General features: G+C 36.8%; 1 protein-coding gene and 1 long non-coding RNA gene across 2 annotated transcripts; one reads left to right on the top strand and one right to left on the bottom strand.

The window, feature by feature from the left end:
- Window positions 1-5,990: 5,990 nt before the first annotated feature.
- Window positions 5,991-7,216, top strand: LOC145229258 (uncharacterized). The gene is made up of 2 exons (XR_013860403.1): window positions 5,991-6,271; window positions 6,983-7,216. It is a non-coding gene; the product is annotated as an uncharacterized LOC145229258 (long non-coding RNA).
- Window positions 7,217-7,232: 16 nt separating this feature from the next.
- LOC145229257 (transmembrane protein adipocyte-associated 1 homolog) lies at window positions 7,233-16,072 on the bottom strand. Its single transcript, XM_080094559.1, has 8 exons — window positions 15,771-16,072; window positions 15,412-15,646; window positions 12,513-12,665; window positions 12,260-12,376; window positions 12,127-12,190; window positions 11,959-12,061; window positions 11,706-11,886; window positions 7,233-11,367 (listed from the first exon to the last, which is right to left on the bottom strand). Exons 1-8 carry the CDS (start codon window positions 16,007-16,009, stop codon window positions 11,197-11,199), a joined length of 1,263 nt encoding a protein of 420 aa, XP_079950685.1. The 5' UTR covers window positions 16,010-16,072; the 3' UTR covers window positions 7,233-11,196.
- Window positions 16,073-16,567: the final 495 nt, after the last annotated feature.

The following is a 16,567-nucleotide window of genomic DNA, read 5'->3' as shown; positions in this document are numbered from 1 at the left end:
TCACATCGCCGTTCGATAAACGGTATTTCAGAACAAAAATCATCTGACTGTGCTACTCATTCTTGCCAATCCCAAAGTAGCAAAATAATACAATAAACACAATATGTGCCCCCTCTTGCCCCCCGCTGCGGACGCCCATGGCCATATTTGCTTAAACGAATTATTTATTAGGCTACTGGCAGTGCAGAATCACAGAACAAATTTTTCAGGTTCTATCTCATGCAACAAAACAGATTCGCAATCCCGTTCCCATCCGCCAGCTTCCATATCTTCGTTGTTTGCAGATTCCAACGCCTCCAATGCTCGCACTTCCACTATTCGTCGGTCCTTTGTTTTTTGCCACTTCTCAGCTATCTTTTGTACACCCTCGTCAGTGAGCTGCTCCGGACCGTTCATCGAAATGTTGATTAGAGCATTCAGGGTGATATCTAGTAGCCTATTTCGTTGTTTGGTTTTAACACGACATAGAGTCGAAAATCCTCGCTCTGGCCAGGCGGTTGCTAGAGGAATTGACAATGCAATGCAGCAAAGTCGATGCAGTTTTGGAAACATTTGCTGGAATACGTTGTCTCGAGCAATTTTGCTGCAGACATCACCGGGATCTTGGCAGAACTCAAATTCTGGCATTGTCATTCTATCTTTCAACGTTTGATAGTCATTTAGTACTTTCAAGGTTTGTTCAGCAGGAACAATGTCAAATCTTCTGATAAGCAGCGAGAGATCATCATTCCCATAAAGCTGGCGCTGAGGGGTATCAAGAGGAATCTCATTAGCATCAAAGATTCGAAAAGCAGAGAGTACCTCAGGCTCAGGGAAACGTTCTTCGAGATTACAGAGCAGTGCCTTACAGTATGTTTCTGTGGTGAATCGCAGCAGTTTAAAATCATCTTCAAGAAGTGTATTTTGAGATCTTGGTAAAATTTTTGAAATCTTCTCCCAGTCAAGTTTTAGGCTGTTTAAAACCTGATCTGAATTGGCAATGCTCCTAATCTCTTTTTTGCATATTGAAAGTGCCGACTGCATGTGGCATGTGAGAAAAGTGAAAACTACCTATTTAAACAACAATGATAACTTGTTGAGATGGACCAAAGCAGCATTCAGCAAGTAAAGGGAGAAAAGAAAGCGTTTGGAGCAAATTAAATGAAGAATACCAACTGCTGTGCAATCTTTCTTCTCGGTAGCAAAATATTGGAGCGTAGCGTGTACAGCAGGCAGTTCTGCTTTCATTGCGATTACAGCCTGACCATGAGATAGCCAGCGAGTACGGCAGGCTTTAACTAATTTTCGCGCAGACGAATCAACATCAACAGTTTGCATTTCTTGTAGTTTTGCGGTCTTGAGCGGCGAAATTGAAAAGTACTTCCACGTCTGGACTAAGCCACGTTCGCAATCCTGGATGTGTTGTAGCTCCTTTACCGTGTCCGTATATACATGCCAAGGCTAAGTGATGCGCATGGCAGTGCACTGTGTAGGTAATCGGATTTTGTGCAGTCAATTTCTGTGAGAGGGAATTTCGGCGGCCTATCATTGCAGCAGCTCCATCGCATGCAATAGCGACATGTTTACCCACATCAAGACTGTAGTCAGCAGCGACCTCTTTCCAGAGTCGGAATAGGTTGGCAGCAGTTGCCCCGCGAGGATATCCAAAAATGCAGTTGCCTGGCGTCTCTTTTTATTGACGTACTGAACAAATGTAATATATTGCTGCAAAGTAGCAATATCGGTTGTCTCGTCGACCATGGTAGCCCAGCATAGGCTTTGCTTGACATCAGCAACGATGCGATCAGTCAGATGGTCGGAGATGAGCAAAATAAACTCCGTCACTGCTGTTGAACTGGTATGTCGCAGGTCACGAAGCCGGTCATTGTGACCAATGCGGTCAATCAGTGTTTGCAAGGAAGCAACTTTTCGATTCGCTACTTCCTCTTTCAATACCCAGTAAATTAGGTGTACTCTCTCAGCCACTGTTTTGGTTTTATTTAATACACGATCTTGATACTTTGTGTGAAATAGCTAGACACGTTGGTTCTGTTCCAGTTTAACTGCTTGCTGGTGTTGCTCCGAGCTCAGATGCATATCCAGACGAGAGGGGCGCTGAGGTCTGGCGGGTACGCTGGTGTAAACATCAGCAAACTTGCCTCGGCCAGTGATAGCTACTGGATGCTGAGAGCAAAGCAAACATATATTATGCCTCCGTCAGCATGGAGGGTGAACACGTTCATTCGTAGAGCAACATCAAAACCTTTCAGTTTAATCCACGATTGAAATATCTTGTTGGATGGTGCAGCTGGAACAGTCGTCGACGATGCAACAGGAAGAGTCGACTGCTCTTGAACATTTTCAGCAGAATTGCGGTCATTCAGTAAAACACAATCAGAACTTGTGGTGCTGTTGGCAGATGCGGTTTCGGGGGTTAGAGCAGCAGTACGTGTTTTCGGTTTACCAGAAAAGAACTGCTTTATATTTCGATTGTTAGGTTTGAGGATAAGCGTTTACGCTGCGACATTTTCACCTGAAATAACTCATAAAAACTTAAAAATTTTAAGTTAAAAAATAGAAAGAGTATTTAAGAAATAGCCTATTCTAAATTTTATCGCAAAAACAATCTTTCTATCTCAAAAATGCTCAAGATAGCGACTGTCACGTCTACCTTTTCTTTTACCAGGAAAGAGATCGCTGATCAATTAACGACTGAATAGTTCTACTTCTGAGATCGCTGATCAAAATCTTCAGAGAACTGGCAAAAAGGGCGATGTAATCTACAATAGGACTTGCAAATAACGCATTAAAACTTGATAGCAACTGTCAGCACTTCAACGTATTTCTTAATTTCTGTCCTTCCTCTCTTTTGCACTCAAAATATGCCGCCTTATATAATGCCAAAAATATTCTCCCACCTACGAGAAGCTTCGGTTAAGTTACGTCACAAACAATTGTTAAAACTAAACGTCAGGTTGAGTAAATACGTTTATGACATCATAAGCTTCATAATATTCAGTTTAAGTCAGAGAAGAGTCCAGAAGGAATAGAATTAACTCGAATCTAGGTTGCGCAAGAAAAGCAATTATTACGTTATTTCTGATTTCAAAGGTTACTTTAGGACAAACATTAATCTCTAAAGATGCGGTACAAACCTAGGCATTTAAACTACATACAATCAACGCAACATAAAATGAATTATTCGACAAGGCACAGCTTAAATGATTGTGACAGCGACCAAACAGCCTGCCCAACACGGCCGCCAAACAAGTTTGCTGCACAATCAAACAAAGTGTGCTCGTTGGCTTCTGCTTGTTATGTTTCCACACGTAAAAACTGATCATTATGCTACGGTGGCCCACAAGCGCAATTCAACAACTTTTTGGCTGACATTAATTTTTTTCAGTGCAAACATTTTTTTTTGATGCAAACATTTTTTTTTCAGTGCAAACATTTTATTTTCAGTGCAAACATTTATTTTTCGATGCAAACATTTTTTTTGGTGCAAACATTTTTTTTTTCAGTGCAAACATTTTTTTTTCAGTGCCCAAAAATTTGTAGGTTCCATTACAGGGTGTGTCAAAAATTTTTAAAATTGTGGAAACGTGATAAACCTGTACATTACACAGGCAGTTGGTTGTAATCCCTGGCCACTAAACAATTCAGTACTTTCTATAGTTAATAAAAATTATAACAACAAGTATGTTAAGGATTTAAAGTTAAGATGGATTGTTTTTTTGCACTTAGCCACATTTACATTCTGTCTGTAGCCTATACTCTCTGCACACCATGCCAAAGACCAAAACGCTGGAGTTGTTTGTCTTAGCTGCACTGTAGGACATGTAAAATGTTGTGTTGTTTTACGGTGAAGCTTGCTAATAGGCTTCATTGTCAAGCAATATACATCACACTTCCTATTATTGTTTAGTTTAAAATAAAGGTCCAATACTTCTACCCTTGTGTAAACTTCTTAAAAAAAAATCAAATTGTCCGCCACATCGAACTATTTTGCTTTATAATGCCAAAGTGAAGTATTTTGCTATTTTGCTTCATATTGTCAAAGTGAAGTAGGTAAACCGACACATATATTTAATTCAAGTCCCGAAAATTCAGATAAATTAAAATCGATTTTATTTGTGCCCTATTAGAAAGTAGTCCTTTAGAAACCATTGCTGCATATGGCTTTATTGAGCCTTCTTCCTCCCGGTTACGCCTGAAACTGTACTCCCGCTTCGCTCTCACAGCCAGCTTAACCCGCCCCCAATCTGTCCATACTTAGCCCGTGTTAAATTTGTTAAGCCATTAGTTGACCTTGTTTAGCTCGCTAAGTCCAGACTTAACCAGCTTAGACTTAGCCCCTGTTCAATGAACTACGTCAGTGATTCTCAACCGGGGCCCTCTGGGCCACGCATGTCGGTTCACTAGAAACATTCGCCAAGATACATTAAGTAATTTTTTTCTTCGTGGCGTAACCCCTTTCTTTCGTAATGCACAAAATTAAGGATATGTTACAAATGCCTTGACTTTGGATTTATTACATATGGATGTTCATTCGTATTTTTAAATTAATCGACAAATTGTCACTCGGTCTTCGTGGCACATTGGGGCCACCAAGTACCATACCTTGATTTGATGTGATTTTTCTTCAACAATAAACTTTAACGATTCTGGAACTAAAAAGTTGATTTGCCGTTACCTATTTTTAGGATTCGGCTTTTTACCTAATTTCATGGCCATAGCAATTTGTAAAACGTGAGCACTGTACTTGTTAAGGTAGGCTACGCATGGCCCATGTCTTAATATTTATGCCGTTTGTCTGTTTTATAGAAATTTATTACTACCCCTATAAATCCTGGACTTTAATTTAAGTAAGTTTTTTATCTGCGTTTTTTTGTGCAGGGGTCACTGGGTCCTAAGGGGTTACTTATTGGGGGCACAGGTCCTTAAGGTTACTTGAAGGGGGGCACGATCTATGAAAGGTTGAGAACCACCGCACTAAGCCATCGCTTAGCACACAAGGTCTGATTACATCCTAAGCTCTGACTGTAGGCTGCACAATGCCTACCATGTCATTTTGCAATTTTTGACACGCCGTGTAAGTCCTAGGTGATGAAGCCACAAATGTTTGCTCAAAAAAAGTTTGCAAAAAAAAGGATGTTTGCACTGAAAAAAAAATGTTTGTACTGAAAAAAAAATGTTTGCACCGAAAAAAAAATGTTTGCACTGAAATAAAAATGTTTGCACTGAAAAATAAATGTTTGCACTGAAAAATAAATGTTTGCACCGAAAAATAAATGTTTGTACTGAAAAATAAATGTTTGCACTGAAAAATAAATGTTTGCACCGAAAAATAAATGTTTGCACTGAAATAAAAATGTTTGCACTGAAAAATAAATGTTTGCACCGAAAAATAAATGTTTGCACTGAAAAATAAATGCGGACGTGAACTATTGATCGTAGGCTATATTCGTATTATCGACAAGACATAGCGGGAAAAAACCATTACTTTTCTACTGTAGTTGCAAGTCCAAATTTTGGGAAACCGCTGGAGAAATTTGGGGGACCGTTTCGGCTTTAAATTAGTGATGCACCGAAGTTTCGGTCGGCCGAAACATTTCGGCCGAATAGGCTACGCTGTTTTTCGATGAACTTTTTGATTGCATGGAATTAATGCCCAAACTAGCATTTTCACCTATACAAAACGTCATAAATTAACTAATTGTTGTATCTATAAAATACGAGCCACTTTGTCTGCAAAATATTGCACGTTTAGTAAAGCTTCCAGATGGTGTAAGTGATTTTGATTTGTCATAATTCACTTCACTCGCATCAACGACACAAGGTTCAGTTGAAAACATCCATAAGAACAGGATTTTATCCATAAGAACAGGATTTTAGGTTCGTAGCCGAATATTCGGTTTCGGCCTGAACCTTTTTAGGCGGGTTCGGTGCATCACTACTTTAAATGACTGTCAGAAAACCGATAGTATCTACGCCAGGGGTCTCTCGCCACATGCTTACCACCACCTTTGTACGAGTGGAGCAGGCCTGACATTCACAGCCAGTGTTGTTTTTGTTCGTAAATCGGAAGATGTGATCAGAGATATCGAGTCAATTATTTTTGGCAAATTTACACACCTTCACATGTACGAATTCTGGACACAACAACGGCATGGTGGACAAACGTACGCGACTGGCCGTTGCAACTTGTGCGATTTCCAGCCGGTTAAACAACCACAAAAGAAATTCATCCAACAACGGGAGAGGTTAAATGATCTTGATCATAAAGAAGGTAAAAACAATGTCTGAGTTTTACAACTGATCGCCAATCAAAACAAATTAAGTAATCGGTTGTCTGTGAAACTGACCAGTACGTTATTGGTGGAAAGTGGGTTATGAGTAGTGATGTACCGAATCGGCTAAATTTCGGTCCAATGGTCACGCGAAGTCGTACGTACTTTAAAAAAACATAAGTTTGTCTTCCAGGCAGTTAGTGCAGAATAGTTGTGTTCGGTCTTCACCTTAGTTCTTTGGGGATTAATATTCCTCGAGCATGGTTGCCAACCTGCCAGTGAATTACTAATTTCTTTTGCTTACATAGGGAAAAACAATAATGTTTCAAAAATCAAAAATTACAATAATAGACGCGATGTTAGTTACGTCGTAGTTTGAAAGATTGCTTGGTACCTTACTAAGCTAAATGATTTGGTTTCGGCTGAATCGCAACAAATTATTCGGCCGAAACCAAATCTTTGCAAAAATAGCCGATTCGGCCAAATAAATTCGGCAAACCAAATATTCGGTACATCTCTAGTTATGAGTGTCGAAACCTAGCCTGTCTTTGTGCCCTAGAACATCAACGATGATCTTTTTGAGACCCATCGACAAGTTTGCTTTAAACTTTAACAGCATTCTTTTTCAAAACCTTCATAAAGATAGGTCTTTTGGTTAGCAAAACATTTCTAAATTTCGCTTTTGTTTAAGCCCGGTGCATCATTTATAGCCGAAGTATCCAACCTGCCGCAAGCCTCAATTGAAAGAAGAAAAGCAGCATCAACCCAAACAAACTCTCCACAGTTGTGCACAAATAACTACAAACTGAACACAAGATAATTCAAACTATTTCTAACATGCATTAATTAACTGTTCTTGCAGAATATATTTACAATATTTCTGGTATCAACCAAGTTATTCTAGTTGGCTGTAAACTGACAAAATTGTATTGCACCAGCTAAAACAAATCAGTTTGAGAATGGTAGTTATAAATTGTTTATTAACGTCAACTTTCAATTTGCTTTCACAGAACTATGCCATTGTAAGTTTCATTTCATTTACATAACACTGATATGCAACAACAATATACGGAACACTTCATACAACCCATACTTGTTCAGTTTGACTGCTATAAACATAAAAGTTGTTAAAAAAGTCATTTTTTAATACTGAACAAATTACAAATGCTTCACCAAATAACTAATTACTAATATGCATAGGAAGTTAAAAACAAAACTAACAAAAAACTGCTCCCATCAGTCTGTCCAGTTTTTACAATTATTACCATTTTTAGTTTAATGTTTGCATATTATTTTGTTTTTGCATAATACAGGAACATGTTGAAGGTAATATCAATGGTCATGTTTTTAAACCTGTGGATAGGTGCACTCCTTCAAAAAACAAACACCTAGAGTAGGATTTTCCTATGTTGCTGCTCACTGCCCAAATAATTTATTTTTTACATACCAATCCTATTTTTACAGATGCAATGCAATATTTACATTGCAGTGTCCTTATGTTTCGTACTTATTTGTATAAATGTTTCTGTAAGCAATGCAATTGGCCCCACAACACACACAAGCAAATGTATACAAGTTGTCATGTATATAGGGTTTGGCATTTTTAGATTTGTATCTACCGTATTTTACGGACCATAAGGTGCAATTTAAATCCTTTTTTTCTCATAAATTGATCATGCGCCTGTAAGCCGGTGCGCCTAATGTATGGATCAAGTAGTGCTTTATTGCCTACACTCCAGTACCGATACTATTATTATATAAATGAACCACCGTCTTACACAATAAACTACGGTAAAAGCAACTAGCAACTGTGATGTTCACTAGACTCATTTTTTCTTTTGCTCATTGTACTATTTTGACTTGGTTACATTTATTACGTAACAAGTAAACTTTTATAACTCATACTCCTTAAAATACGATGCGTTCTATAGCCTGGTGCGCCTTATGTATGAACAAAAAACTAATCAAAGCAATTTATTGACAGTGCGCCTTATACTCGGGTGTGGTTTATGGTCCGTAAAATACGGTACTTCAAAATTGCAAACAGAAAAGAATATGTTGTCATGTTATGCCAAATCACTTTTATCTTATGTCAAATACCGTATATACTCACGTATAGGTCGCAACTTTTTTCCTTATATTTAAAAAAACTAGAAGGGTGGCTTAGCACATATTGCCCTTGCACATACACTATGATCTATTTTAAAACATAAATATATTTCCTATGCTTATTTTGTATTGGGTCCCATATTAGCCATCGTCTTTTATAACCTTGGTTGTTTCTGCAAAAACTGACCCATTTTAGGGGGCTAGTAGGTTAACTAATGGGGTCCGACACACAAACTAAAAAAATAGGAAACCTCAATGACTCAATCAATAGTACTGCAAAATTTCAGCCCAAACCGCCAATGTTAAAAATTTTGACCACTAGAGGTGTTTTGAGCAACAACCGTTAATGTTTCTTACGTCAAAGGGCTGTTAACAACCCCCGAACTGCAATGGCGCAAAAACGTCCACCAAGCAACCCACAAAGTCACAAATGAGTAACATACAACTGGTTGCTCTTGTAACACTATTGTGCCACAGAAATCTTTCGTTTGTGGTGCCCAGTAACATACAAATACGTTTTACACTTTGGGGGCTTATGGGGTAAATGTTAGGGCTACAGGGTTGAACACAACAATTGACACCTATAAATGGCATACTCTACAAACTATTCCAATTTTAGCCAATTCTGACATTGTTTACAAATTCACCCCTTTTAGGGGGCTAGCGGGGTAAATACCATGGTTATTCAGACAAAAAAAGTGGGATGCACATCTACATAACTACAACTACCATCTGTATAAGTTTCAGCCACATCCATCAACCATTTGATGGCAAAACGAGTCGGACAAACTTCGGGGGAAAATACCCATTTTAGGGGGCTAGCCGGGTAAATACTGGGGTTATCAACACAAACAAAGTAATATGCACATCTACATAACTACATCTACCATCTGTGAAAATTTCAGCCAAATCCATCAAACATTTGATGGAAAAACGAGTCGGACAAACTTCGGGGAAAAATACCCATTTTAGGGGGCTAGCGGGGTAAATACTGGGGTTATCAACAAAAACAAAGTGGGATGCACATCTACATAACTACATCTACCATCTGTATAAGTTTCAGCCACATCCATCAACCATTTGATGGCAAAACGAGTCGGACAAACTTCGGGGGAAAATACCCCTTTTAGGGTAAGCGGGGTAAATACTGGGGTTATCAACAAAAACAAAGTGGTATGCACATCTACATAACTACATCTACCATCTGTGTAAATTTCAGCCAAATCCATCAAACATTTGATGGAAAAACGAGTCGGACAAACTTCGGGGAAAAAATACCCATTTTAGGGGGCTAGCGGGGTAAATACTGGGGTTATCAACAACAAAAAAAGTGGGATGCACATCTACATAACTACATCTACCATCTGTGTAAATTTCATCCAAATCCATCAAGGATTTGATGGAAAAACGAGTCGGACAAACTTTGGGTAGAAGAAAAAATAAGAAAAAAAAGGAAAAAAACAAACACATTTTGAGTAAAATCAATAAAAACACATTTTGAGTAAAATCGTATTTTCCGGTTGGCTTATTGGGCGGATATAACGTATTTATTCGAGTATAACGCGCAAAATTTTATACTAATTTTCAATAAAAAATTAAGGGTGCGCGTTATAGACGCGAATTGTAGTGGAAATGTGCTATCGAATACGGGTGCATGCGCTCGTGCACGCACATACCAATGCGAGACAGTTTCATGAGCGCACACGCACATGCGTCAGCTCCGCGTGCGTTGGATTTTCCCGCTTTGTTGAGAAAACATAGGTTTGCGGTTTCAATGCAATGCAATTCAATGCTAAAAAACAACCAATTACATCAGTTATTTATGCAAAACAGCTAGGCTAAGGGCCTTTTAAATCCCTAGTTTTTTAGTGCGACCTATGTGCGAGTCAACTCTAAATTACACTTTTTTAACACAAAACTAATAGTGTGACCTATACGGTGGCGCGACCTATAGGCGAGTATATACGGTAAATATATTGCTTTACAAATCAGCAATGTTCAGTTATTTTCTTGTAACAAACATGTAGAGTTTAAAATTACATAAAGTCCTTAATTTCTACAGCGTAATTTTTACAATTTTACACCGTATTTGATTTTGTTTGCAAAATATCTTTAGAAACACCCATATGTTGCTGTTATTTAGTAAAATTAGAAATGTTCAAAAATTCAAATAACACTTCAATAAATCTGTTAAATATAACATGAAAACTATCAGTTAGCACAGCTTTGACCTGTTAATATGCTGCACATTATTGCACAAATATGACAGCTCCAATTATAGAATTGTTAAAAGTATGTTGTTTTACATTTGGAACAAAACAACCACATTTTGGAAATCCTTGTTTTACTAATTTAATAAAGTTAAAGATTCAAGAAACCAGGTATAAATACTATAGTAGCACCAATACATATGACAGCTTTATTGTTTTGGGCTTGCTATTATGGAATTCCTATCTAACATGTATATAAGTTTGCATAAATATTATATACTTGCTTTTGCTTTTAACAAATCCAAAATGATAAATCTCAAATTGGTGACAGCAAAAAGTTGTCTTTACCAAAAATAGCATCACACAAAAGGAATGAAAAAAGTAACGTTTTTTCAAAAATAATCTATTACACTTGCAGAAATGTTTAATCAGGCTGTAAGTTGGCTTTTTACCTGTTGCTTAATAATACAGTTGTGACTTGCTTACAAACAAGCATTCAAGCATGCAAAGCAATGTATATGACAGGTTCAAGCACTAGCAGCAATATGTGAAACTGGCAATAATATAAAGAGTAGCCATTAAATACCTCGCATACTTCACAACGTCTACGCATTGCTATGAAAAAAACTGTGTGTGCTGTCTACACTCGGTGATATTAAATCTGATGAACCATCTGTGAAGTTATGTAGAGGTTCTTCGATATGTCCATTTGGCACCTGGTAACCAGCAGTATCACCATGATCAAATACCAGGATGCCACTTAATGTTGAATCAACCTTTAAAAATTAATTGTTGTTCAAAATTACACCCATTTATGACCAAATTTAACTAAGCGTCAAATTTGTGACGCAACTTTTGCATAACATTTAATTTTTTGCTCAAGAACACAGTTAGTTTACTGATTATAAAGTTTATAAACTAACATAAAAAGAGTTTGAACCAAACGTTCAAGCATAGTTCCTGTGTGAGTTTGCTTATTACAATTAAAGGCTTTGCCAAAGTGTAAAACAAGATTGCTGTAATATAACTATTTCTTCTTATTCTACTATTTCTACGATATACTTATGGGATATGGAAAACCAATTGTTGTTCAATTGCCCAAGGTTATACTTACATTCCCACCAGTGGCTGGCATGTCAAAATCGGTGATGTCGTTTTGACTTTCATCCACATGAGTTGCATATGAAAATAGCATACTACTTGGTTGAGCTGTGCCAAAGTAGGATGATAAAAATGTCCAATATACCAAAGGTGCAAACATTGTAAAGTAAGCAAGTGAATATCCATCAAGAAGGCTAAGAATTAAAAAAATAACTATATATATTAATAGAATGAATTTGTTGTTGAGTAATAAAAATGTGACATACCATAAACCAATCCAATTCCATTCCAACAACAGCCCACAGCCTACAACTGCTAACAAATTTAGAACTGCCATGAAACCGACATACACGTAAAACGATTTTCTTGCTGAAACATTTTTAAAACAAAAATTAAAGACTTTCAGCAAAATGTTGCTACTTTTTTCAACTTACTTGGAACTGACAAGTACTTTTGCAACCAATTCACAAACGGCAAACAACCGACAAAAACATACATCTAAATAAACCAAATTTGAATGTAGTAAAAAAGAATAAAGAAATAACACTAACTGGTTGAATAACTTACAATTAAAAATATAGCTGATGTTACAAAACAAAAAAGACTTCCTCCATGTCCATAAACTGACCAATGCTTTGTTTCGATTTGAAATCTCGGATCAGTTTCAAGCATCTCCATTGTTCCCTAATAACAAAGAAACTGAAGTACATGGTTTATCATGATAAGCAATAAACATTTATGCAACAAGTCAGAAAAGCTGGTTTTCATACATACATTGATTCACATTGATGAAAAGTACAAATCATCTAAAAAATCTTACCTGCACAATAGAGTAAATCAGAGCAAGAGATGTTGTTACAAACAATACCCGCTTTATGCTGCTTTTGCTGTCAAGGTGTCCAAATGCAATTCCAAACACTAAAACACTCATCTCAGCCATCAACAAAAAGAATCGCAATATCACCCACAGTATCTACAATTCAAGAATGATTGTGCTTTGATGGACTGAAACAGTTTGGCCAAAATAATACATAGGTTTTAATATTGTCAATAGTCACATATGGTATATAGCAGTGTTTCATACCAGAACCGAACGATATACCGAAACTAAAAAAAAAATTTTTGGTTCAAATACCATAACATAAGACCGAAATAAAAAAAAATTCAAAATACCGGAACAGAACGAAATACCGTTATTTTTTTTATTCCGGTATTACGTTCTGGACGATTGACATGAAAAATTGCTGAAAAAAAAGGAACGAAATGAAACTACAAGGGTGGCTTAGCACATATTGCCCTTGCATATACACTATAACCTATTTTAAAACATAAATAGATTTCCTATGCTTATTTTGTATTGGGTCCCATATTAGTCACCGTTTTTTATAACTTTAGTCGTTTCTGCAGGCAAAAACTCATGGGTCCCCACACAGGCAAAGTTGAAAATAATGCAATTCAAGAGATAACCATGAGAAAGTCGGGTGTTGTAAGGTAAAACACAGTGATCGGCACTGGGCTTAAATAATAATGTTATGTAGAATACAAACTATAAAATTACATTCACCCCAGATATTGTTTGAAGTATGTCGTATTTAACGTTTTAAAAAACTTACCCATTTTAGGGGGCTAGTAGGGTAACTAATTGGGTTCGACACACAAATTAAAAAATATAAAAAAAACACAATGACTCAATCAATAGTACTGCAAAACTTCAGCCCAATCCGCCAATGTTTAAAATTCCGACCAATAGAGGTGTTTTGAGCAACAACCGTTAATGTTTCTGACGTAATAGGGCTGTTAACAAGCCCCTAACTGCCATGGCGCAAAAACGACCACCAAGCAACCCACCAACGAGCAACATACAACTGCTTGCCCTTGTCACACTATTGCGTCAAAGAAATCTTTCGTTTGTGGTGCCCAGTGACATACAAATACGTTTTACACTTTAGGGGCTTGTGGGGTAAATGTTAGGACTACAGGGTTGAACACAACAATCAACACCTATAAATGGCATACTATACAAGAAATCCAAATTTCAGCCAATTCTAACACTGTTTAAAAACTCACCCATTTTAGGGGGCTAGCGGGGTAAATACTGGGGTTATCAACAAAAACAAAGTGGGATGCACATCTACATGAATATATCTACCATCTGTGTAAATTTCAGCCAAATCCATCAAACATTTGATGGAAAAACGAGTCGGACAAACTTTGGGTAAAAACACCCATTTTAGGGGGCGAGCGGGGTAAATACTGGGGTTATCAACAAAAACAAAGTGGGATGCACATCTACATAACTATATCTACCATCTGTGTAAATTTCAGCCAAATCCATCAAACATTTGATGGAAAAACGAGTCGGACAAACTTTGGGAAGAAAAAAAGAAAACAATTCGAGTAAAATCAATATGTGTCCCCTTCAGGGAAGGGGACCCATAAATATCGGTCCAGAACGAAAAAACGAAATAAATAATTTGCTCAGAACGAATAACGTTGTTTGGTTTAATTCTGTTCCGGTATGAAACACTTGTATATAGTTTGAAAACTACGTTCAGGGCTTTCCTAATAAAGTACTGCTAATTTATATTATTTTGTCTGCTTTACGATTTACCATATACACCATTTTCCAATTTGACAAGCTATAGTACCAATTAATTGGTTTTTTCTAATTCTCTTCATTCTGTATGTACAGTAGACACATACAGCAAATACAGTTGCTGTATGTTGACAGAAGTGCTAATGCACACTTCCCCAGACAATATGAGGTTGCATTAAAGCTCAAACAAGAAAACATGGGGGTTATTGTGCTACATAACAGTAAAACTGGGAAGGTGGCTTTCCTATACTTTTCCATTTTATGTATATTTTATATCCTATTTACCAACTTACTATACACACCAATTGACCTACTGTCATAATTGTTTTTGCAAGCACAAACAAATGGGTCCCATTTTTCACAAATTCTTGGAAAGCATCAACCCAAACTTAGAAAGGCCATATCCTTTTTACATTATATTGTCATATATTTACAAAAGTAGTAAAAAACTAGAAGGGTGACTCAGCACATTTTGCTATTGCACATACACTATAACATATTTTTAAACGTTAATATATTCCCTACAATTGTTTTATAATGAGTCCCATAGCAGCCATTGTTTTTCTAAACTTTTTTGTTTCTGCATGCAGAAACACGTGGGTTGAAACACATAATTGACGCCAATTGGGCAAAAATGTACACCCTTCTAACAAATGTTGAGCATGTTAAGTTGGTTTTTCTGTCCCTGCAGCTGTGTGATCTTGAAGTTAGATATTTGGGGGGAAAAGATAAAAACAGGTCATCGATTTGAAAGGTATAAAATGCTTTAAAATACTTTGAAAGACCCAGGTCATGTATTCAAATGACAGTAGGAATTTCTCAAATTTTACGTCTGTTGGGAAAACTGCACAGTCAACCAGGGTCAAAATAAGGCATTTGATACAAGATAAAATCACTCTTGCTTGACCAAATGTGCAGGACAAGTCAAGTTTGACAGAAAAATGATGTACGATCCATAATTATCTTAGTGGTGTTTTAGTGGCATAGGATATGCTACAGTCTTGGAATAAGTATGCAATTAAACAGAATTTGCAGTTAACTGGAATTGTATGTGTCAGCTACTTGATCAAGGAATTACATGTAAGCATTTTGGGTTGTTATACAAGAAGAACACTTTATTTACCTTGTTTGCATCACTTCCAGAGGTGGTTGCAACATCTACAGTCATTGACACTATACCACGAATCACAGCAAGGAGAGCACTAAGTGCTACTAGCGTAAAATAAGTTACAAATATTGGACTTCCTCCACTTCCAATGCCTGACAGTATTCGATGCCACACACGTCTTAGTCGATATAGCACAAAGATAAGAAAAATAAGATTGGGAATAAACAAGACAACATCCCAAATCCGAACTCTGAAAAATTAAAACTAAGCAACCTCAGAAGTTTGATTTTGTACCAAAAATTTAAAGATTTTATAAAAAGTAAACTCCCACATTAAGGTGTTTATATTGTTGTTTCATTTCACTCTCTTGATACCTTGAATTCCCAATGTCTTCATACAAAATCCACAAACATTGACTTTCATTTTGAATAGAATTATTTTGCTGGTGCGGCAAAGTTGTTTGTAAAAATGTTACAGGTTCAGTAATGGTTGGAAGCATTGAACCAGTGGCTGGCTCAACAGTTATGTTTGTAGTGGAAGAAACTACATTTGGTAGGGTGGTTGCATTGACATGTTGAGTAGAAAACGTTTCATTAGATACAGAAAAATTCATGAGAGCTGTTACAGCTTTTTTTGTTACATCAAACTAATACAGTCTAAAAAGGAACATTAAAAAAGACAATGTAAACACATTTAAATCATACATATGTCTAAAAGTACAATGAAATTCAATAACAACAGAAGAAACCTGTTTGTGGTCGTTTAACTATTATAGATCAATAATAATTTAATTTGTATGCCTTTTTACACTTTACAATGTATACGCAACGTCACAAATAACACATTGTGATACACGAAGATAACTGTTTTTTCCAGGACAAGGGCAAGAAAGGTGTCATGGCTAGGCCAAATGGTCAACTTACATCATCAAAAATCTATTTTTTTAACAACTATTTAAAAACATGGAAACTTTTCTTTTTATTGGACATCTAAATAATCCAAACAAAAGTGAAATCAAGTTGTCCACTAAGCCATTGTAGCAGCAAGGCCATGAACGTCTCGCTGGAAAATGTGGCTAATTTCAGTATTTCACCAGTGTCATTCTGGCAGAATAATTTCCCCTAATCACAAAAATTTTACCACAAAATTTCAGGTACCATATCAAATGAAA

Source organism: Phallusia mammillata, chromosome 5 (assembly GCF_965637545.1).
Source record: "Phallusia mammillata chromosome 5, kaPhaMamm4.hap1.1, whole genome shotgun sequence".
Taxonomy (NCBI): domain Eukaryota; kingdom Metazoa; phylum Chordata; class Ascidiacea; order Phlebobranchia; family Ascidiidae; genus Phallusia; species Phallusia mammillata.
Note: the sequence above shows the minus strand (reverse complement) of the source record. Positions and strands in the feature narration are given on the sequence as shown.